At 36.6% G+C, this 24,928-nt stretch overlaps 1 protein-coding gene across 4 annotated transcripts in view; it reads left to right on the top strand.

Moving 5' to 3' along the window:
- The first annotated feature begins 4,114 nt into the window (after positions 1-4,114).
- The window catches only part of LNPK (lunapark, ER junction formation factor), an 84,673-nt gene continuing 63,859 nt past the window's right edge, over positions 4,115-24,928 (top strand). For 2 of the 4 annotated variants that reach the window (XM_027590833.1, XM_027590831.1), the window contains exons 1-4: positions 4,618-4,751; positions 10,554-10,642; positions 12,156-12,197; positions 13,443-13,630. In XM_027590833.1, the coding sequence (XP_027446634.1) occupies positions 10,616-10,642; positions 12,156-12,197; positions 13,443-13,630 (257 nt within the window). In that variant the 5' untranslated portion in view covers positions 4,618-4,751; positions 10,554-10,615. Of the gene's footprint in view, positions 4,420-4,617; positions 4,752-10,553; positions 10,647-11,711; positions 11,713-12,155; positions 12,198-13,442; positions 13,631-24,928 lie in introns of those variants that run through there. The other 2 variants (XM_027590834.1, XM_027590832.1) reach the window with 2 other exon arrangements.

Below are 24,928 nucleotides of genomic sequence, written 5' to 3'. Positions count from 1 at the left end.
ATGGAATATTACTCAGCCACCAGAAAGGATGAATACCCACCATTTGCATTGACATGGATGGAACTGGTGGGGATTATGCTAGGTGAAATAAGTGAAGCAGAGAAAGACAATTATATGATTTCACTCATATGTGGAACATAAGGAATATCGAGGAGGACCACAGGGTAAGGGAGGGAAAACAGAATGGGAAGAAATCAGGGAGGGAGACAAACCATGAGAGATTCGGGACTCTGGGAAACTGAGGGTTACAGAAGGGATGGGGGTGTGGAGGGATGGGGTAACCAGGTGATGGGTATTAAGGAGGGCACATGTTGGTGATGAGCACTGGGTGTTATATACAACTAATGAATCGTTGAAGATTACATCAAAAACTAATGATATATGTTGGCTAACTGAATGATAAAAAATTAAAAAAAGCTTTCTTTTGATGCCATAAAACATTACCACAATGTTAGCATCTTAACACTCATTTATTCTCTCACTGTTCTGTAAGTCAGAAATCTAGGCACACCGTGACTCAGCTGGTTCTCTGTTCTGGGTTTTACAGGTTGAAATCAAGGTATCAGCAGGTTGTGTACCTTTCTGGAGACTCAGGGGAGACTTTGTTTTGAGGTTCATTTAGGTTGTTGACAGAATTCACTTCCATGCAGTTGTAGGACTGAGTTCTGTTTACTTGCCAGCTGTCCACCAGGAGATGTTCTCATATTCTAGAGCCTGTCTACATTCCTTGGCTCATGCTCCTTCTCCTCCATTTGCAAGATCGGCCACAATGGGTCAAGTCTTTCTTATGCTCTGAATCTCTGACCTCTTCTTCTGCCTCATCTTTTGCCTCAGCTTCCCTCTTCGGCCAAATCTCAGTGACTGACTCCAGCTAGAGAAATTTCTCTTTGCAAGGGCTCAAGTGGTTAGACTGGGCCCACCTAGATTATTCAGGATAATTTTTTAAAAAGTAATCTCTACATCCAACGTGGGGCTTGAATTTACACCTCGGATATCAAGAGTCAGATGCTCTACCAACTGAGCCAGCCAGGCGCCCCTATTCGGGATAATTTATAACTTTAATTCTATCTGTAAATGTCTTTCACAACAGTACCTGGATTAGTGTTTTACTGACTGACCAGGAGATGGTAATCTTGGATGGACGTCTAGAATTCTGCCTACTATAAGGTTTGAGACCCATATGATGAAAATGACATTATTTTTGGAGAATGTATAAAGACACTTGAACAAATATAGAGTTATGCCATATTCCAGGAAGGAAAGGCTCATGTGGAACGATATTTTTGCACCTGAAATTAATACACACCATTAAAGAAAGTTTTATAAACATTGAAATGGGATTGGGGGGAGGTTCTTGATAATCTGATTCCAAAGATAAGAATAAATGAATAAAAATGACAGAGTAGGAAAAAAAAAGTGTATCCCCCAATTCATTTTATGAGGCTAATTAGTATAACTTTTATGGCCAAACCCAAAGAAGGACATTACCAGAAAGAAAAATCACAGATCAGTGTAATATAGTAACGTTCAGCAATGAAAATGAATGAACTAATAGACAACATCCACATGGGTGAATTTTAAAGACATAATCTTGGTCAAAAGAATTCAAGACATGAAAAATACTCACTCTAGGATTCTATTTACATAGGAATTCAAAAACAGGCATAAGCTATATTTTTAAGAATGAATAACTAGAAAGAGTGTGAAGCAAGAAAGTAAATATGCTAATAAACGTGGTGGTTATTTCTGGGCATTTGGGGGTTATAAGGGATGAGATACACTGGGGCCTTTTGGGATATTGGTAATGTTTTGCATTTGACCCAGCGGGGTCACATGAGTAATTTGGGTTACAGTCTTTAAGTACTACACTTCTTTTTTGTGAACTTTTCTGTGTTTGCTGTATTTCCCATCACAAAAAATAATTCCAATCTTCTTTCTTCCCCATACTTCCTGATTCTTCCTCTAGTTAAAAGCATCTACAGTGCCTCATAGAGACTCAGAGTTGTTACAGCAAGACTGCAAAGAGAACAAACAATTTAGTCTTTATTTTTCTTTAAATATTTCATATATTTGTCAGAGAGAGGGAGCACAAGCAGGGAGAGTGGCAGGCAGAGGCAGAGGGAGAAGCAGGCTCCCTGCTGAGCAAGGAGCCCTGGGACTCAATCCTAGGACCCTGAGATGACAACCTGAGCTGAAGCCTTAACCGACTGAGCCACCCAGGTGTCCCAATAATTTAGTCTTTAAAAACAAAAACACTTCCAAAGTAGGTTCTCAAGAATAAAAAAAGCTTTGACAAGAGAGAAACATAGCATCTGACTCTATTTTCCTTCTAACCCTGGCCAGATAAGCTAAAAAAAAAACAAACCCTGAATTGGGAGGAATATATGCAGTGTAACTCTGAAGAAGATTGGGGGTGGGGCAAGATAGGGAAGGATGAGGTTTGATGGGAGTGGTGGAAAAAGAGATCAGTGTGGCACCTGGGTGGCCCAGTTGATTGAGCATCTGACCCTTAATTTTGGCTCAGGTCATGATCTCAGGGTCCTGGGATGGAGCCCGGCATCAGGCTCAATGCTCAGCTCGGAGTCCGTTTGAGATTCTCCCTCTCCCTCTGCCCTTCCCCCCACTTGCTCTCTATCTCTCAAATAAATAGATCATTATAAATTATTATTAATAAATAGATTTCATTTATTTGAGAGAGAGTGCATGAGTGGGGGTGAGGGGCAAAGGAAGATGGACAAGCAGACTCACCACTGAGCAGGGAGCCTCATGGGGGGGCTCCATCCCAGGACCCTGGGATCATGACCTGAGCCGAAGGCAGATGCTTAACAGACTGAGCCACCCAGGCACCTCTAAAATCTTTAAAAAAAAAAAAAAAGAGAGAGAGAGAGAGAGCATCAGGGTTAGTAGAGTGCCAATTTGGTAGACAGGGCAGGAGGCCTGGGCTAAGAGCGGGGGGACAGGACCCATGGGCAGAAGGAGCTAGATGGGGGTTGTGAGGGGTAGCTGATTATACACTTTCAAGTTGGGAGGGGGTTACGGACAGCACAAACCTTCAGCCCTCCCCTTGCCAGGCCCAGTCTCTCTTCTTCTGGAGCAATTACCTATGGAATTTTGTCTCAGAATTAGGTTTTTGGGATGTCTGGCTCCTGGCTAGTTCTTCTTCGTCTCCCCCCTCTTGTTTTTTTCCCCCTTACAACAGACCTTGATGGCTCAATTAAAACTAGAGAACAGATCATTAGCAAGTGGAAAACATTTCTTCCCTGTTCTCTTAGGAAAAGATATTCTGAGGTGAGGAGATATATTTGCATTAACTACACAGGCCTTTTAAAAAATATACTTTGAAACAGCAAAAGATGAAAAATGAAATGGTTAAATTTCCATATCAAAATAGATGAAATGTTTCTTTTCCTATTTTCTTCTAGATTGGAAAAGTACCTGACCCAGAGTACACAAGAAGTAAAGTTTGGTCCTCTTCTGTTCATCCTTTCAAGCTTACAAAGCTGTAACTAGAGATTTTAACAGTGAGGACAAGCAACTCCACAGTGAATTATCTGGTAGCTTCCAGTATAATATATTACTCTTACCAACTAGATCCTACGTTCAGTTTCTTACTTTACCGTACCTGTTTGCTTTGTCAAAGTTTAAATGTAGCACATTAAAACGACACTCTTTAAAAATTATGGAAACACTATTTTAAAACGTGAATGTAACTAAACAAAATAGAAAAACCCCATGAAAAATGTTTGCACAAAGGGTTAAAACATGTCACAGAGGTAAAACATGACCAAAGCTTTTGCTTGCTTTTCAACCCTTCTCCACTGTTTTTGTGGTTCAAGTATCTTTTGTTTAGACTTGTCATTTCCAAATGACTAGGAAATTGAACGCTCTGTAGCCAATGTTTCAAATATGAAGTGAATGCAGCCTGGGTAGTTTACTCGTGGGCCCACGTATCAGGACCTGTGAAGGGAGTATTCTTGAATTCATTGTTTTAAGATAGAAAACTTGGCTTATGTTATCCATGGGTTTGAAATCAACATCTGGCATTTGAAGCTTACCACACACGGGTGAGGTAAGCGTCCTGTCATCAAATGACCCTTTTTGACGTCCACGAGTGATTAAAGCAAGCACTCCTGGAGTCCAGGCTTAATTTTCTCCACTGGCTTGTTTGGGAACTGGCCTCTTCTAAGCTCTGTAGTAGCATTAACTTGCTCGGCTGCCGGCTGAACGACAGCTGATCCTGGGACTCTTTAAGGCGGAGTCCTTGCCAAACGCACCCATCTCCACCCTCAACCCCACTCGTCTCTCTCGGCGGTCTAGGACCACCAGGATCAATTTCGGGGTTTTCTTTCTCCAGTAAGAGTTGGCAGAAGAGGCTTGAAAACAAAAAGAGGAGGCAGAGGAAAAGAAGTAACAGTAGAGGTAAGACTCCTAATAAATGGCATCCCTGCGACGCGACGATGAGCACCCTACTTGGCCGCGGAAGCCAGATGGACAGGCGTCCTGCGGCCAACCGCCGGACAGGCCCGCCCCAACTGCCCGCCCAGGTCACAGTCACGTGACGGCGGAGCGGCGCGCGCCGGCCGTGGCGCCGATTGGCTGGCGGCGGGAGCGCGGGGTTTGATGGGAAGGAGTTGGCCGGGCCCATCCCTCTGTCAGTGGCGGCTGCTGCCTGCTCCGGAGACAGCTTGCGCGGTGGCCGCCGAAGCTGGCAGACGTGGACGCAAGCGCCGGGCTTTGCCCGCTTCTTGCAGGTAAAACGCTCAAAATGAGGGTAGTTGGGGGGACTCGGCAGAGAGGAAGTGCGCTGAGCTTTTCTCTGGGAATTACGCTCCCGGTTTCCCTGCTTGCCTCTCCCCGGCGCCCCCGCCCCACTCCGAGTGGCCTGAGAGCGCTAACCAGTGTCGCCTCCTGCTCCCCTTGATTTCCCAGCAAAGTGCCAGGGGTGACTCTGGAGTAATAGAGAACCCTTTTGGCAAACCCCCCTCGCCACCGCCTCCCGTGAAGGAGAGGTGGTCTCCCAGCCTTGTTCTCGGAGAGTCCGGGGGGTGATTGGGTTGAGTTGAGCATCAGCTCTTTGGCCCACCTATGTCGAGACGAAGAGTCAGAAGGATCAACGCTAAGCTGTCCCTTTGAGTGTTTTGTCCGTCTCTTTTTGTCTGAGTTTGCGGAGGCGCCACGAATTGGACAGATTGGGAGAGACCGAAAACTGTCAGTGTCATGCTGCTCGGCCCAGTCATGTGGGCGTGGATTACGTGCTGCTCAGAGAAGCCTGTCTACAACCGTTGTTCTTATTTGAGGGAAGGTGGGCGGTGTAAGGGTGGAGGGAAGGGCGAGGTTGCGTAGGTGTCAAACGCACGTCCTTAGGAGAAGAGCAAATCTAAACTACCTCAGTAGTTTTAATTGATGGCTGGCTCGGTTGGTGGAGCATGGGACTCTTGATATGGGGGTTGTGAGTTCGGGCCGCATTGGGTGTAGAGATTACTTAAAAATAAAATCTTTTAAGGATAGTTTAATTCTTTAATATTGTGTATGGGGATTGAGAGAGTTGGTATTAGTGAACTCAGTTTTGCTGATGGTGCCCTCATAGTAATAAAACCGGTGACTCACTGAATTTTCCATGTTCCGCTTTTCCCAGTTGGCGTCTGGTTTATGTCACTTGTTTTCTCCTATCTCATTGGCCTGGGTGTCATCATTAACATAACTGACCCTGTTCAACAGCAGTGTGTGTGCATGTGAGTAAGCTTGGCTTCAGGCATGTGTTCGGACTGGCAGGGAATGGCAGGGAATAATAATCTCTTGTTCTCAACAGCCCCCATAGTTCCATTTTAGGAGGAAGTTGATTTTGAACATGTTTTTAAAAACAAGAGTGGTGCGTTTAAAATTAGAATTCTAAGTTTCTCTGTCATCTATTAAGAACAACGCACCACTGTTAATAAATTTACAGTGTTTGTATATCATTAACTTCACAGAGAATCTAAGAAGCTATATGGCTATCAACCAGGTATGATTTAATATAGAGAGCTTTCTACTTAATAGTCATTTCTTGGTAGTGTTTAGTTCGGAATGGACATCAACTTATCATGAAGACCAGAATTAATCAGTGTATAATAAAAGTGCTTTTAGAGGTGTACTTCTTTTCAGTAATTTTATTTTTGAGCAATAAATGCGGTGGTTTGGGATATTTCAGAATTTCCTCTTCAGTTATGATATTTGAAAGAGTTCTAGAACAAATCACTTTTAATCTTAAATTGAATAGTACAATAGAGAGGCACTGTTGATGGTGACTGAATAGTTTGCACTTAGGTCTGGAACTTGATAAACATAAAAGTTAACTTTCTTGGCTGTTAAAGGCCTGCAAGATTATTTTAATGGAAGAGTCTGCAGAGTATTTTGTTTTATTTTTTAATACTAGAGCAAATGAGGGCAATACAATTTCAGTTAAAATACAAACTGTAATTTGTTTTTCCAATTTTAAAATTATGAAAATAGGTACTTTATAAGAAGTTAGAAAGGTGTCTATGTGAGGAGTATTGTCTGTACTACATGTGCTTCCTGATAATAGTGATAATAATGGCTATAATTTATTCTGCGCTCACTACTTGTTGGACACTGTGCCAAGTGATATATAATTTCATTTAATTCTTAAAACAGTTCTGTGAAGTGTAGGTATTTTCACCACTACATAGATGTGGAAACTGAGATTAGAGAGTTTAATTTACCTAAGACCACATTGTTAGTATGCAGCTGAGCCATATTTTGATCCAGACCTTTTTTACTCCATTATTTTACTTTTCTTGAAGATTTATTTATTTTAGAGAGACAGCAGGGGGCGGGGTGAGGAGCAGAGGGAGAGAGAATCTTAAGCAGACTCCGCACTGAGCACTGAGCCCCACACAGAGCTCCATGTCATGACCCTGAGATCACAACCCCAGCCAAACCAAGAGTCAGACGCTCAACTGACTGTGCCATCCAGGTTCCCCTCCATTATTTTAATACGAACTTGAAGTGAGCTGAAAATTTAAGAATGACATGGCCCAAGATTTTAAATTCTGACACCCAAACCTGAGTGAATATCAGTTAATAGGAAACATTGAAATAATATGGTGGGCATTGTTATTTATTGAAAAACATATTAGATGCCTCCAGCTCTTAAGGTCATGTCAGGTGCCATTGTGATATCAGAGTGGGAAGAGACTATACATTCATGGAAGAGTTCTTGGGGATAAGCCACTTGAGATTGAGCAATCTGTCCACTCAAGGACAAACATTGATTTATGCTTCAGAAAGAAATGCTAGTTATTTGCTTCCCATATATTTTGCATGTGTTCGAAGAGATGGACTAGGAAACGGCAATGACCACAGCAGTAAAAACAGTTTGTATTGAGAAATTAGTTATGTGTCGGGCACTGCTGTAATACTTTCGAATGCATTATGTCACTTAAGCCTTTCGACACTTAAAGAGGGTCCTTAACTATCCTTTTTTTCCTGATGAGGATATTGAGTAACTGAGAGGTTAAGTAACTTATTTTCCCAAGGTTTCATAGTAAGTAATGGGCCACAGGAATTGGAGTTAAGATGTTTGTGTGGCAAGGAGGGAAAAAGTGTTTGACAATAGAAGAGGTATGAAATTAAATTAAATTTATTTAATTTTGTTATGCTTTCATATCTTTTGGAAGATACTACCATTACATGAGTATTATAGCAAATTAGCTTCTTTAACAAATACTGGAATTTGGAATTTTAGGAAAGTTGCTGGAACAATGAGGGTTAACTTGTTCTTTACGATCCTGAAAGCATGGATAGGCATTTAATGACTATTTACCCTAATGTCGTTTTAGAGGACAGGTTTTAAAGCATAATACTCTGCTTCAGGGATCTTAAAGGCTAAGCCATAGTTTGATTCATTAACATCAAAACAATTCTCCAAGCAAATAATTGATGTCAAGGTTGGTATTAATTGCAATATTATACAGACATTTCATATTACACTTAAAAAATGATGTGCAGAGAACAAGTAAAGGCAGTACTTGCAGACTTTCAGTACCACTTCTGCCCCTTGCTGGTGCTAGCTGCCAAAATGATTTGGCAAATCATTTAGCTACTCTTCCATGCAGATTTAAGCATTCAGATTTAATCAGATGAAGGAATTGGGCCACATGATACACTGTACCAACACTGTCTCTTGTGTTTATAACTTACTTTCCACTTCAGTAGCTCTGTTTACCAGCTATTTGAGAATGTCAGCGGTGCTTTCATATATCTAATATATAAATATTCCAATCTAATTTATATAAAGCAGATTTTATTTTTGATTTTCTGTTAATGAGAATAACTATTTGCTTCATAAAAAGTCACAACTAAAATGCTGTGTCTGGCTATGCTACTTAATATTTTTGGGAGCAAATTACTTCACTTCTCTAGCCTCAGTTTCTGACATAATAAAATTGGATGATAGTAGTATCTAAATAATAAAATTCACGTAAAGCATTTGTTTTAGGGCCTACTAGAGATAAAGTGTTTGTCAAATATTTAACTGGTATCTTTATTGTTGTCATTACTTTTTTAAAAATGTTATTTAAAAAAATTATTTATTTATTTTTTTAGTGAACTCTACCCCCAACATGGGGCTTGAACCCGTGACCCCAAGATCAAGAGTTCCATGCTCTATCGACTGAGCCAGCCAGGCACCTCTGTTATTACCTTTAAATATTAAAAATTCTGATTTGTGATGGCTACAAACTTAACTCGGAGGCCTATAACTGTTACAAACCAAAGTGTGTAGGTCAGTTGTGTATAAAACACTGTGCTAGATAACCATACAATTAGTTCCCAAATAGTAGGGAATTACTATATACTTTGAAAGTACCAAGTTAAATGGTTCATATAAATCCCTGCCCACAACCAGTCACCTTTCTTGGTGAGTATTTTTAGCATCTTAAGAAGGTTTTAAGATCTATTTAATGTTTTAACTGAGAAATTTATACTTCTATTCATTAAAGTTCCTGGACTTCCTACAACTGCATTTTAGAAATTTGAATACTGAGTTAATATTGAAGGATTAATAGTACTTAGGTTGCAACTTAAATGTGACTTATAACATTCATTTATAAACACCAGGATTTTTTAGGACAGTTTGTAGATATTTCTGGTCCTAGAAATCACTTTGTAAGTGAAAGTATTTTATACTTAGGATCTTTGTTATTTCTCTAACCAAGAAAGTCCAAGATCGGTATGCCTTATGCTAATCCAATCTATAAACAGTGTTGCAGAGTGAATGTGTTTACTTGGTACTGGTGTCATTTTTTATTACATTAATGGTTTTAAAAAATGTGCGAATTATGGCCTAACATTTTTGTGTGTGGAATGAAGTAGTTTTATACACTGACCGTATGTCACTATACCTGGTAAAGATATGTAAATTTGAAAGTATACCTATACTATTTCTTGTTAAAAGGATAAAAACTTATATAATTATGGACTGGTAAATTGATTTACAATCTAAGATGGCTGATACATTTTCATCCACATGGTAATATTGTAATACATTTGAGAGTCATAGAAAAACGACTAAAAGAAGATAGATACACAGCTAGCTGACATGAAGGTCTACTGGCTTGAGGGACTTAGACACAATTTCAGAGAGAAATGTTTATTTGGGTATTGGAACAGTAGTGAACAGAGCAGAGGTCTGAAGATAGGGTAGCTTTGTGTGGTTTTTTTGTTTGCAGAGGGAGAGGAAGAGTGAGAATTCCAAGCAGGCCCCACAACCAGTGCAGAGCCCAACTTGGAGTTCCATCTCAAAACCCCGAGATCATGACCTGAGCCGAAATGAAGAGTGGGATGCTCAACCTACTGAGCCACCCAGGCGTCCCTGAAGATAGTAGCTTTGAATCCTGTTTCTTCTGAGCTATTGGGCAAATCACTGAATGTCTTTTCACTTAATTTTCTTATCTGTAAAATGGTAATAATGAAGGCTATCCTGTGAAAAGTGCTGGTATATTAAGTCTAATTTATGGAAAAGGAAATTAAAGCTCAGAAGCATTAAATGATTTGCTCAAGCTTACTAATAGTCTTGTAACCGTTATTTTCTTCAACATCCATTGGCTTTCTGTTATTACTCATAAAATGATATTATTCTAAACATTGTAAAACACCTCTAATTCCAAATAACTAGTGTAGTTGGGAGACAGCTGAATGATAGAAATGTATCTAAGCATGTAGAATGAAAGTAGTATAGTAAAACTTTTCTTACAACATTAGGGGACCCACTTTAAAGAACAGCAAGTTGCAAAGTGGTATGAATATACACTGCTAAAATGCCTTGCCATTTAAAAGCCTTTTCAGCTTTATTTTCACTTTTAAATATGTCCTGGTGTGGAAGAAGGGATTTCTTGAAGGGTAGATTCTATCCCAAGACTATCTGAACTAAACTTCCACATAAGTGGAGTTCAAAGAAATTAATGTTTTATAGTATTTTTGGGCAGTATTGCAACATCTAAATTTGTGGGTATAGTGTGTGTTTAACTTAAAAATTTTAAATGCTTTATTTCTAGCTGTGAATTCTTTTGGACAGTTGATGATATTTATCATTGTGCCCAGTTTCTACACATAAAAGATGGGTGGATTATTTTCTCGATGGAGGGTAAGTAAAGAAAACTTTCTTTACAGCGAGTTCTTAGTCTAATATAAAGTGTCATATAAACCTACTTGTGAAAATCTTCTTTGTGGTATAGACTTGAGTAGAGCTTGATATTATACCTAATTCTATTTAATTTTCTTCCTTCCCTTATGAGAAGGAGTAGAACTGTTAAAGTTCTACTTGCTATATAGGTATCTTAATGACTGTTTAACATAATTATTTTACTTTGATTTATGAATTATTTTTATTTATGCATTCATGCACAAATGGTTATCTTTTCTTGTTTTCTTCTTCTGTCGCCTACATTTCAATCTTATTGAACTATTTGAAATTATAGTTGTATGCTACATAATACTTATGTTTTTATGGGCTATATCTTTTTGTTTATTATGTATTTGCTGAAGTCATACTAAATACACTTTTAGGAATTAGAGGTTAAAATTTGAAATGCAGTTTGATTTTATTGGTTAAGGCTTTAGAGGATGTATCTCCAATTTAGTGCTATAAAATAAAAAATATATTAATGTTCTTTTCTAATATGAGAGAACAAACTCAGACAAACTACTTTGCTTATTTTTAACTCCTTTTTACCATAATGAGTCTAGCAATACTGGGTAGACTAGTTGCACTGTTACTGGAAATGCTTTGTTTTGGGTTGGTATTCTATTGACTCTCTGCTCCTCCCTTTAAAACTTTATTACAGTTCTGCTTGAGGATCAAATTTATCTACTTTTCCTTTGTCTTTGTTAGGTTGAACCGTATGAAATTGCCAATATTCAACCATTTTGACTTACATAAAAAGCAATTTCATACGGTTCAATCTAATGTTAACAACTCTTGTGGGAACTACAATGAATTGATATCCATTGCCCTCCTATATTATTGAGTATATAATTGGTAAGTGGTTTCTCAAGTGTTGTATGAGACATTTTGGCTGGTTTTTATTCTGGGTGTCTAAAAAATATTTTTAACAAACTGCTATAATGAAGCATTCTTAGATGTCTTTTTAAAATCTGATCTTCAGAAAAATAGGAATTCGGAATGAAGGTAGACTATTGATTTTGACTTTCAGAGTCCTCAGTGAACTTTCAGCAGTAGTAAATCAGACCATCTTTAGTCTTGAGCTTTTAAATATATGATTTCTTTTGAATAATAATATCTAAGAAAATTTTTCTTGGAGGAAAACTTCTTTCTCTATAAAAGCATGTTCTATTGGGATTAGGAATGGTAGAAATGAAAAAAAAAGAATGGTAGAATTTGAGCTGTTGGAGTTGAAAGTACTGCTAGGACTAAAAAGTCAAGTAGGAAAATGCTTATTTCTATAACCTTATGTAGTTCTGTTTATAATTATAATTCTATTTAAATCTAAATCTCATTAATAAATAGGAATACATATTGCTTGACAACATTTGAAAAAACTTATTTTTGAATTAAAATGTTCTATGATTTTATAAGTCAAAGTGTTTCTAAGTTAGGGGTAACAAGTTTTAATGTCTCATATCTGTTTCTATAACAGACAAAACCTTCAACTGTAGAAGTTCTGGAAAATATAGATAAGGTATGTTTTTTGGCTCTGGGGTGTTTTAATTCATCTTAGGTATTGCATAAGTATTATTTCAGTATATGTATATTATTTTGGAGACTGGACCGGGTTTGGGAATTTACAGATGATATAAAGTAAGCCTGAGAACGTTAATGTTATTTTATTTCAAAAAAAATCGGAAGTCTCTCAGTGACTTAAGAAGACTGTGTCACTAGAACCTGTTAGGTTGAAATTAGATGTATATAGCATGGTGTAAAGCAATGTTACAGATAGGATAAAGTAGATTATAAGATAGTCTGCAACAGTTTTTATCAATCTGAAAAGTCATAAACTTCATTATCAAAGATGGTTATTGCTTAGGAATATTGAGAGTGATGAATAGATGGAAAGAATCTAGTATGGGTCACTGTTTCAATTTTTATTAATTCTTTTTGTAGCCAGATTTTTAAAATTAATTATTTTTTAGCCAAAATTTTTTAGACCTTATACAGGGAGAATTATTATTTATTTAGTTTAATAAATAGTATTTATTGATGTCAATTTCATGCTTGATCTTTGCTAATTTGGTAGGTCAAAAATAGTATCTTAATTTTTTATTTATTTTTAAAGTTTTTATGTATTTATTCATCAGAGAGAGAGAGAGAGAAAGTGAGAGAGCGAGCACAAGCAGGGGGAGTGGCAGGCAGAGGGAAAAGCAGGCTCCCTGCTGAGCAAGGAGCCCGACATGGGGTTCTATCCCAGGACCCTGGGATCATGACCTGAGCCGAAGGCAGATGCTTAACCTACTGAGCCACCCAGGCATCCCTTAATTTTGCATTTAAAAGAGTGACTTGTCATGGGTGCCTGAGTGGCTCAGTCCTTAAGTGTCTGCCTTTGGCTCAGGTCATGATCCCGGGATCCTGGGATTGAGCCCCACATTGGGCTCCCTGCTAAGCAGAAAGCCTGCTTCTCCCTTTCCCACTCCCCCTGCTTGTGTTCCTTCTCTCGCTGTGTCTCTCTCTGTCAAATAAATAAATAAAATCTTAAAAAAAAAAAAAGAGTGACATGTCAGGATAGGCATTTTCATATGTTTTTAACTTCATTTCTAATTTTCTTTTTCATATTATGTTCTTTTTAAAAATATTGAGATATTATATTTCATTGACTTTTAAGAGTTCTTCCTATATAATCTATCATTTAAAAATGTTTTTGTTAATATTTTGATTTCTTTATGAAATTTGAGATTCAATTCAATAATATAGGACAATTTTCTCTTAACAGGAAATTCAAGCATTGGAAGAATTTAGGGAAAAAAATCAGAGATTACAAAAATTATGGGTTGGAAGATTAATTCTCTACTCTTCGATTCTCTATCTGTTTACATGTTTAATTGTATACTTGTGGTATCTTCCTGATGAATTAACAGCAAGACTTGCCATGACACTTCCATTTTTTGCTTTTCCATTGATGTAAGTAAATTGTTCTTTTAGTTGACCTTTCTTCTTTTTGAGCAGTTAAAATATATTCAGTCTCTTTTTATTGTGAAATAGTAATGTTTCAGATTGAGTAAATTTGCTTTTTTTTTCCCTTTTGCAAAGTATTTAAAAAAGTAAACCAACTGTATTAAGCTTTAATTTATAATTCAGCATACCTGAGGAATATGACTCAGTGACATTAGTAATAATGGCTCTATATGAGAATCTTGTAATTCTCTAATAGATGGTCATGCCCCCCTAGGGATATAGGGCAAGGAGTGGGCATTTCAGATTGTGGGTAGTTGTAAGTGAGGGAGGGTTTGTAAAACAAATAAAAAATAACTGCCCCAATGATTCTGAATATATTCTATTCATCCTATCTCTTTTCCCCCTCTTTTTAGTCACTGCTATAAAGCAATTGACTCTTATTATAGAAATATTTTATAATATAGCACTTTACTGAAGGTGTGCCATGATTGAGAATTTTGAGAGACAATTGAATAAAAAATTGGTTCATTCACTCTACAGATATTTATAGGTACCAATTTTGTAGATGTTGGAATATAATGGTGTATGGTATACAAAAATACAAAATCTCTGAATGTAGATCTTAGACTACATACATTAAATTAAGTAATAAGTATGATGAGTATCATGAAAGAGAAGTGTCAAATGCTATGGGAACATTTACCAGAGGCTCTAACACTATCTGTGGTGGAGGTGGGGGTCAGGGAAGAGTCTTTGTATTCATTTTCTATTGTTGCCACAAATTTAGCAGCTTAGAACAACACCCATCTGTTGTATCACAGTTTGTATAGATCAGAAGTCCAGGTGGCTTGACTTGGGGTCTCTGCTTAAAGTCTTGCAGGCCTAAATCAAGGTAATCAATCAGTTGGACTGGGATCTTATCTGGAGTCTCTTGGGGGGGAGAATCTTCCAGGTTTAGTCAGGTTGTTTGCTGACTTGTGCCGCATCTCTCTCACTTCCAGTTCTGCCCTCAGCCCAGGGAAAGCTCTGCGTTTCAGGGTTTAACTGATTATATTAGACCCACCAGGATAATCCAGGATAATCTCCCTTGCTTAGAAACAGCTGAGTAATACTTAATTATATTTGCGAAGTCCCTTCACAGCAATACCTGGATTACTGTTTGATTGTATAACGGAGGATGGAAATCTTGGGGAGGAAGAGAGATAGCTTTAGAATTCTGCCTACCACTGCCTCCCTGAGGAAGTGACCTTTGAGTTTGAGACTCAGAGGATGATTATGTGTTGCAAGAGTGGTGTGACATGGTGGATAATCTTTTAGGCAGAAGAAATGGCATATATGAAGGCCCTCAGGGGAATAGAGAATGGTAGATTTAAAGAATTGAAAGAAGGCCAAAGTCTGGTTTATAGGGAAAGTCTGGATAGTTAGGCAAGGGGTATTTCTTGTGGGCCTTATAATCCATAGTAAGGATTTTAGGACTTAATCTAAGAGTAATGGGAAGCCATTGAAGATTTTTAAGAAGGAATATGATGTGATCAAATTGTTATTTTGAAAATACTATTGAGGCTACACTATGGAGAATAAGTTAGAGCGGAATAAGAATGGATCTAAAGCAGCAAGTTAGGTTATGGTTGTCTAGGGGAAAAATGATTGACAGTGATTTGCAACTGAGTGGAAGAGAAGCAGATGGGCTGAATGAGACTTGAATGAATATTGAAGAGACTTCGGAGGTAGAATTGAAGTAGTATGGAGAGGCTCTTGGTGATTGGATGGGTGTGAGGTGACAGGGAATAATTGCCTCAAGGATAAAATTTAAGTGTATGGCTTGGGAAATTTGATGGGAGTGTCATTCATCTAAATAGGGAATACCATCTAAACAGGGAATCCCATGAGGAAGAGCAGGTTTGCTCATTGAGATTAAACTACCTGTGTTCTATTTGGAGAGAGCTGTCAAGTGGGATGGTTAAGTATGAGTATGAAGCTCAGGAGATAAATTTGAATGGGAGATATTAATTTAGAATTGGGCAGCTTATAAATAGAGCCACCATCTGTTCATTCAGTAAATACTGGGCACCTGCAGGGTGTTAGGTATTGGACTAGACCCTAGTGATTGAGAAAGTAGTGACAAGATCTGTGCCTTCATGGAGCTTACATTCTATTGGGATTGGACAGGTAAAAAGTGAGAGACAAGTAAAGAAGTGCAGTGAAGAAAATAAACAGGGTGATAGAGAGGAACAGGCCTCTTTTGAGAAGAACTAATGTACGAGAAAGAATCAGCTTGGGAAGAGTTGGAACTTGTGGAAGATAATTTATATATATATACAGTGTATGATAGCATATGTATCCATAGAAAGATGTACGAAAAGATTATCCTCAAAATATTAATGGAAATTCTCTTTGGGTGGTGGAATTTTTAGTAGTTGTTTCTTTCCATATGTTTTTTGGTATTGCTTGAATTTTTTACATCAGTGTATTCTTCAGATCCTAAAAACAAAAACAAAAATCCAAGAGTTGAGGGAAGGTCTTTACAGGAAGAGAGAACAAAAAATACAAAGGCTCTCAGGTAGGAGAGAGCATGACTTATTTTAGGGTCAAAAAGATCAGTATAAGGAATGTGTGATTGAGAGAAAAAGTGATAGGGGGTGTGTTTGCAGAATCAGGTAGTATCTGGATCATGGGAGGGTCAATGGCCTAGGAGTTTATATTTCATTTTGGGTGAAATGGGAAGCTTGTAAAGGTTTTAGTGGAAGAATGGCATGATGAGATTTAAGTCAAGAGGATCATGTGTACTGCCTGTGGAGATTGAGGAGGACAAGGGTAGAAACAGGGAGATCAGCTAGGATGCTGTTATAGGAGTTTAAAGGCAAAGATGGATTTGACATCCCAGTGGCAGTGGAGATGAATAGATGACTTGGCAGTATTTCAGAACTACAACTGAGACAACTTGGCGGGAGGAAGTGGAAGGTAAGGGAAAAGAAGGAATTGGGTGATATTTAGGTTTTTTAGTTTGACATTTGGCAGGTGTAGGATCTCTTTTTTTGGGACTGATGTAGTAAAAAAATTTGTTTGTTTAGTCTTTAGTGCAGGGCATATTTTCAAGTTGGAACTCCTGGAGATCACAAAATTATAGCTTTGTATATAGATAAAAGAGCCAAAAATTGAGTGCATGCATATTACCAAATAAAATCTCTGCCATTTTATTTTTTTTCTCTTTTGGAATTTTTTGGAATGCTTCTTATCCCAGGTGTGGCAGTAGATTTCATAATGCTGAGCCCCTTTCCCTTGTTCGTTTCTAGTTTTTTATAAAAAGAGGGGAGAAAAGAAATTTAGAAAGGGAATAAATGTGTTTGAAGCATCTTGAAAAAACTCATTTGACCTCCATTTCCATATGAAAATTGATTTTTTGATTATGAAAGATTTTTATCTACTTGCAAAAGAATGACAGGGAACTTTACTGTGCTAATTGTAATGGCTCTTCACCATCTGATTTACTGGATCTGCTATTATGCTGCAGAAGACTTTTTTTGGGCAAATAAAGCATATTACTAATTGTTCTTAAAAGTAGAAAAATGTAATTTCTTTAAGAATGTCTGTTATTTCTTCAGTTTGATCTTTCTACTATTTTGAGTATGAGGCTCTATTATCCTTACTGTGTCCTTCTGCCTGTTCTGCATCACCTGCATCTAGTATTTCTTGGTTTGTTAGGCTTCAGAGCCATTTCTCACTTTGTCTCATTCACATTTGTGACCTGGTTCTCAGCTGCTGCAGCTTCTATTTCACTGAGCTCTTCACTTTTGGAAGCATAGGCCAGTTATCAAAGAATAGAATTGTCCTCCTGATTGATGACAATCAAAAATAAAATACAACAACGTGAAAGTAGATGTTGTGGTATGTAGAAGGAAGACTTACTACAGGACATTTTCTTTTGTGTGAGCTATTGCCTTAGCTTATTCCTGGACTTTTTTCTTTTGGAAACAAATTTTGAGGTGTAGACCAGGGTTTACTTAAAGAAATGGAAGCAGAAAGAGCAATAAAATGTAGTGTTTTACTTATCACTGTCTATACTGATTATATAGCTTAGAAATCTACCTGATAACTGTAAAAAGTGACTGTTATTTCTGCATTCCAGGTTTCCCAAATGCTTTTACTGGACAGAGAAGTCATGGATTCAGGACTGAGCATATATTACATAATCATAACATATCTTAAAATTATCTTTTGTGATAGAATATCAATATTCTATATAAGATGCTGTAATTTTTATTATATCTTCTTTCCTTCATATGGAGGAACTTGGTATGATTCCAGCCTATTATGTTTTTGCCTCTTAGATTCAGTAATTTATATCTCTGATCTTTTCAGCTATTACTGAAACAAATTATAATCTAAATGCTGAACTTATTTCATAGGAGTCATTAAGGCTATGGTCCATGGTGAGGGAAGGTTTGGATTACAGTTTAAATTTTGTATTTCTTGATTATGCTGCCAAGTATGCATTACTGTGGGAATTGGTTCATTTTCTAAGAATGAACAACCATTAAGCTTTGTCTCCACCCTTAGCTAACTCTACAAGCAATCTTAGACTTTTACTTCTGGATACTTTATTCTTACAGATTATAACTTTCTAGAAATTTCATTCTCTGTAAGATCATTACAGAGGCTTATTGGCATAAAACATTGACTTTCCCAGAGGATTTAACAATATTTTCCTTCTGTTTTTTTTTTTTTTTTTTTAAATTCCTCTTAAAATGGGGTTAGGGAGGGGAAAAGTTAAGCAAAGAAACTGAGGAAGGTTGTCTTATCCCTGTTTTTTTATGTTTTCTTGTTTTTTTTTTGTTTGTTTGTTTTTTTCCTACTTAAATTGAAAGCCATTTGAGGATAGGGCTTTGATCTTACACAGCTTTTAATGCCTCCTTCCTGCTCCCCCTCAAACTAACTGGTAAGGGCGCCTGGGTGGCTCAGATGGTTAAGCGTCTGCCTTCGGCTCAGGTCATGATCCCAGGGTCCTGGGATCGAGTCCTGCATCAGGCTCCCTGCTCCTTGGGAGCCTGCTTCTCCCTCTGCCTCTCTCTCTCTCTCTTTCTCTGTCTCTCATGAATAAATAAATAAAAAGTTAAAAAAAAAAACTAACTGGTAAGAGATATTTCCTCAATCCATCTAGAAGAGTTGACAAGCATAGTTTGTAGCCTTTTGAGGAAAGTTAAACATTTCTTTCATGGCACTCTAATAAGAATACAAAGTACCTTTCATCAACTGTGGTTGGCTCTTAAAGGAGAAGGTATCTGTGAACATCTCTTGATATTTACTCAAGGAGAGTATTTTTTTTTTTTTAAAGATTTTATTTATTTATTTGAGAGACAGAGAGAATGAGAGAGAAAGCACATGAGATGGGGGGAGGGTCAGAGGGAGAAGCAGACTCCCTGCTGAGCAGGGAGCCCGATGCGGGACTCGATCCAGGGACTCCAGGATCATGACCTGAGCCGAAGGCAGTCGCTTAACCAACTGAGCCACCCAGGCGCCCTCAAGGAGAGTATTTACTAAGAGGTTTTGCTAGGTAAGAAATCATTTTGCAAGCATCCATTTTACAATATTGATAGATACTTGAATATTGATGGTTGATAGATATTTGAATATTGATAGTTATTCACTTGATAGAATTCTGTACTTAAAGAATAATGTACTGAGACATAATTAAGAGACAGATCCTGTTCTTGGATGGGAAGATTTAGTATTGTTATGAGATTAGTTCTCCCTAAATTAATCTAAAAATATGTGGTCACAATAAAAATATCAACAGTACTTCAAAAATCTTGGCACACTTATTCCATACCTTTAAAAAAAGGATTTACTTATTTATTTGAGAGAGAAGGGGGAGGGGCAGAGGGAGAAGGGAGAGAGAGAGAATCTCAAGCAGAATCCCCACTGAGCATGGAGCCCAACAAGGGGCTCAATCTCAGGACCCCGAGATCCTGACCTGAGCTGATATCAAGAGTTGGACACTCAACTGAGTAAGCCACCCAGGTGCCCCTCCATACTTTTTAATGGAAAAATAAACACATAAGAATAGTCCTGAAAATTCTAAAAAAGGAGAGGAATGAGAAGCAGAGGTCTGCCAGGCATCAAATACATTATAAAACTTCATTAGTTAAAAGTTTGCTATAGTGTATAAATAGTGTATAAAATAATTAAAAGTTTGGCACAGTGTATAAATAAATAGTGTATGAATTAAGTTTGCCACAGACCAAAGAAAGAGACACAAGAATCCAGAAATAAATCCCCAAAAGAATTTTTGCATATGATATAGTATGATCTTTATGGTTTTTATATATGATAAAATGACATTTCAAATCAATGGTGTTGAGTTATATATAAAAAATTTAATAAATATTTAAAATATATAAAAATATATAAAAAGAATTAAAGTTAATTCAATTAAAGAAAAAAGCTTGATTCCTGCCTTATTCCTTATACCAAAATAAATCACTGTTATTAGTTTGTCGGAATGTGAAGGTAATTCTTGCTAAAGCTTTTGATAGTTAAATAAACTGACAGCATAGTAAACATAGTTCTAAATATTGATACCTGTATATCTTTTCATTTTTAGCTTTATATATTGCTAAATTTCATCTAAAAACAATAAATTGGATGGGGGTTATGTGGTTGTTGGAAAGACAGCATCTAAATTTGACAGAAAGTACTTCATGTATGAAAGTTGGTGAAAAACCTTCCATGTTTTGTTTGGAGGTTTGTGGAATGTTAATCCTTTTAGTAAAAGTGAGGAAGGTTTGATTATATTGATTGAGTTTTAGATATTCTGCTATATTTTAACATTTAGCATTTTTAATTTTAGTACAGTAAAGCACTAAGTATTAAGGATTTAAAATATTTACCATAATTTCTGTTATATTGAGGTTATATTGAGGTTCCAAGTATTCCGTTAGTATACCTTTATAATTTTATAGTGCAAGTCACTAGATTATATATAACAGAAATTCATACTGTACTAATTTTTCAAATAGTATCAGTTTCATTCAGAAAAGAACAACTGGGATGATTTGATGAAATAAGGGAGAGTTTTTAGTATATTTTAGAACTGATTGTATATTTGAACTTACTAATTTTCCATACTAATTCTCTGTTCCGCTACAAGAATCATCTTGTTTTTTTTTTTGTTTTGTATTTTTTTCACTATTTTATTTATTTATTTGACAGAGAGAGAGAACACAAGCAGGGTGAGCTGCAGAGGGAGAGGGAGAAGCAGGCTCTCCACTGGGCAGGGAGCCCAACATGGGGCTGGATCCCAGGACCCTGGGATCATGACCTGAGCCGAAAGCAGACACCCACCCAACTGAGTCACCCAGTTGCCCCCATCTTGTTTCTAATAAGTTTTTCAGTTGATCTTTTTGAGTTTACAAGTGTTGGGGCACCTGGGTGGCTCATTCGGTTAAGTGTCTGCCTTCGGCTCAGGTTATGATCTCAGGGTCCTGGGATCAAGTGTCATGTTGGCTCCCTCCTCAGCAGGGAGTCTGCTTCTCCCCCTCCCTCTGCTCCTCTTTCACTATTGCTCTCTCAAATAAATAAATAAATAAATCTAAAAAAAGTTTATGAGTATTCAGACATTTGTGAACAGCAATAATTTTACCACCTTTCATATTTTTTGTCTGATTTTTTTTTTTCTTTTGGCTAATTATGTTGGCTAGTACCTCCAGGACAATGTTAAGTTATAGAGAAAATAGTGAATATTCTGGACTTGTTCCTTGGGAATGCTTCTAATGTTTCCCCATTGGACATTATTTTGACTTTTGGATTGAAACATTTTATCATGTTAAGGAATTTTCTACCCACATTTAGTTTTCTTTTAAATCAAGAAAGATTGTTGAATTTTGTTAAATGCTATTTCATTATCTATGGAAATAGCCATTTGATTTTTTCATCTTATATCCCTTAAAATGATAGATTATATTAAATATTGAATTCAAAGATTGAAATCCTGAATTCCAGGAAAATTTCTACTTTCATAGTTGTAATCATTTTTTATAAACATTAAAAGTTTTTATTTTTTAATGCTCTAGGATAGTTTAAATAGAACTGGCATCTGTGCTTTATAAGTTTGGTGGTATTCTGAGCTTGGGGCTTTTTATGGAGGGTGGCTCTTAACTTTTTAAATTCAGTAGTAGTTAATCTTTTTGGTTTTCTGCCTCTTCCAAGGTTAGTTTTGTTAATTATATATATGTAATTACTCATTCTACAGTTTTAAAGATTTATTTATTTTTTGCGAGAGAGAGAGAGCAAGAGGGGCAGAAGGAGAATCTGAAGTAGACTCCACAGTGAGCCTGAAGCCTGATGCGGGGCTCATCCCACAATCCTGAGATCATGAGTCTAAGATCACGACTGGAGCAGAAACGAAGAGGTGGGTGGTCATCTGACTGCACCATCCAGGCGCCCACTCATTCTACAGTTTTAAAATATATTTCTGTAGAGTGTTGTAATAGTAGTAGTCATCACTGTCTCTTACTGATTTAAAAAATTTTTTGTATGGGGCACCTGGGTGGCTCAGTTGGTTAGGCTTCTGACTCTTGATCTCAGCTCAGGTCTTGATCTCGGGGTCATGGGTTCAAGTCCCGCATTGGTCTCTGTACTGGTTGTGGAACCTACTTAAAAAAAAAAAGTTAAAAAAATTTTTTTGTATCTATGATTATTGCTTCCTTATTGTTTCTTATTTTGTATATTTGTACATTTTCTCTTGTGATTGTTTTTATTAGTTGTTTATATATCCTTTTTCTCTCAAAGAACCAGCTTTTAAAAAATTACTTTTTATTCTTTTTTTCCTCTTAGGCTTATTTTATTCCTGTAACTTAAATTGGATACTTAATATATTTATTTTCATTCTTTCTTATTTATTAATGCAATAAATACACTATATGTGTATTTGAGGTCATGATATTTTCTGACCACTGCTTAATTTTATTCCTCATGTTTTGATATGTAGTGATTTGCCTTGGTTATTTTCTAGATACCATGAATTTTTTTTTTTAATTTAGTGTTTGTAATTTAAGCATTTTTCCCAGGTGATAAATGTGTGTTTGTATGTTTGGTCTCTGGTTTAGTTACTGTTTCTAGTTTTACTGTATTGTTTTCAAAGCATATTGTTTAATATTTCTACCTCTTTGAATTTATTGAGATTTTTTTTGGTCGTATGCTATTTGGTCAATTGTTGCCTTTCACGAACACTTGAAGATGTATTTTTTTTTTTCAGGTACGTAGAGTTTAATAATATCAATGAAAACTACCTTCTTATGTTGTATAGTTCTGTATTCTAGTAAGATATTTCAACTTCTCTCTGTTTAGTTTTGCTTTATGAATGTTCTTTTAAAAGAAACCTTTTTGTTTTGAAATAATTATAGATTCACATAAAGTTGCAAAAAAACACAAAAAAATGTACAAGCAGGTCCCATGCATCCTTCACCCAGCCTTCCCCAGTGGTAACATCTTGCCATGAGTACAGTAAAATATCACAACCAGGAAACTGATGTTGGTTCAACTCATAGAGTCTATCAGATTTTACCAGTTTTACATGCACTTTTGTGTGTGTGTTTTATATTTCTACGTAATTTTATCACATCTGTAGCTTCATGTCACTACCCCACAATTCAGATTCAGAACTGTTTTAAAACCACAGGACTTGGATTGCTTGGCAGGCTTAGTTGGTGGAGCATCATGTGGCTCTTGATCCTCAGGGTCATGAGTTCAAGCCACACTTGGGTGTTGAGATTGAATAAATAAATAAATAAATACCACAGGGCTCCTTTTTGCTATCCCTTTGTAGTTATACCAACCCTCCTCACCTGCCCCATTCGTAACCCTTCCACCTACTAATCTGTTTTATATCTCTATAATTTTGTTATTTCAAGAATTATGAGGTCGCATAGCTTATAATCTTTTGAAACTGGCTTTTTTCATTTGGCATATTCTTGAGATCCATTCAAGATGTTAAGTGTATTAATAGTTTCTTTTTATTGTTGAGTAGTATTCCATGGTAATGATGTACCACAGCTTGTTTAACTATACACTTGTTGAAAGACATTTGGATAGTTTCCAGTTTTTGGCTATTACAAATAAGGCTTCTGTGAACATTTTTATATAGGCATTGTCTGAACATAAGTTTTCATTTCTCTGGGGCATATATTCAAGAATGTAATTTCTGGGGCATATGGTAAGTACATGTTTAGTTTTTAAAGAAACTGCTAAACTTTTTTTTAGAGTAGATGTACCATTTTACATTTCCACTGGTTGCATATAAATGATCTCTTTTCTCTACATCCTTGTCAGCATTTGGTATTTCACTATTTTGATCATTCTGATAGGTATGTAGTGATATTTCATTGTGGTTTTAATTTGCATTTCCCTAAGGGCTAATGATGTTGAAACTCTTTTCATGTATTTATTTGCTATTAATATCTCCTCTTCTGTTCATGTCTGTTCATGTCTTCTAATTTTCTAATTGGGTTAATGGTCTTTTTGCTGTTGAGTTTTGAGAGTTCTTTATATATTGTAGATACAAGTTATTTGTTGGGTGTATGGTTTGCAAATATTTTTTACCAGTCTGTAGTTTGTCTTTTTAGTCTCTTAATAGGGCTTTTGCAGAGCAAAATTTATTAATTTTTCCTTTTATGGATTGTGCTTTTGTTGTCAAGAACCCTTCCCTAACTATAGGTTCTGAAGATTTTCTTCTTTTTTTTTCTATGCATTTTTTCTTCTAACATTTTACACTTAAATTCATAAGCCATTTTGAGTTAATTTTTATATAAGGTGTGAGGTTCGTGTTGATTTCTTTTATTTTTTTCTTTCTTTCATTTTGCCCATGGGTGCTGCGTTGCTCCAGCACCATTTGTTGGAAAGGAGCTGCATCATTTTTTAACACTATGAAATCACTTTCTTTTTCTAGTTTAAAGCTTTCTTGGGGGGGTGGGGGGACGGGGAGGTTCTTGAATTCAGCTTTGTGGGGTATTAAGATACAACCCTTGTTTTGTTAGTATTTGCCTAATATACTTTTGCCCATGGTTTTATTTTCTTCAACTTTAAAAAACTCTTAGTTTTAGGTATTAGTTTATATTATAGGGTTGGGTCTTATTTTTATGATCTAGTCTGAAAGTCTTTTGCTCTGATGAGTTCAGCTCATTTACATTTATTGAGAGGAAAGATGTTGGTCTAGGTTTTGGAACATAATTTTGCATTTTGCCTTTTTTTAAAAAAAAAACTTAAAAATAAATCTCTATGTGGTATGTTTACTTTACTTTTGCCCAGTTA

Source organism: Zalophus californianus, chromosome 3 (assembly GCF_009762305.2).
Source record: "Zalophus californianus isolate mZalCal1 chromosome 3, mZalCal1.pri.v2, whole genome shotgun sequence".
In the NCBI taxonomy this organism is placed as follows: domain Eukaryota; kingdom Metazoa; phylum Chordata; class Mammalia; order Carnivora; family Otariidae; genus Zalophus; species Zalophus californianus.
Note: the sequence above shows the minus strand (reverse complement) of the source record. Positions and strands in the feature narration are given on the sequence as shown.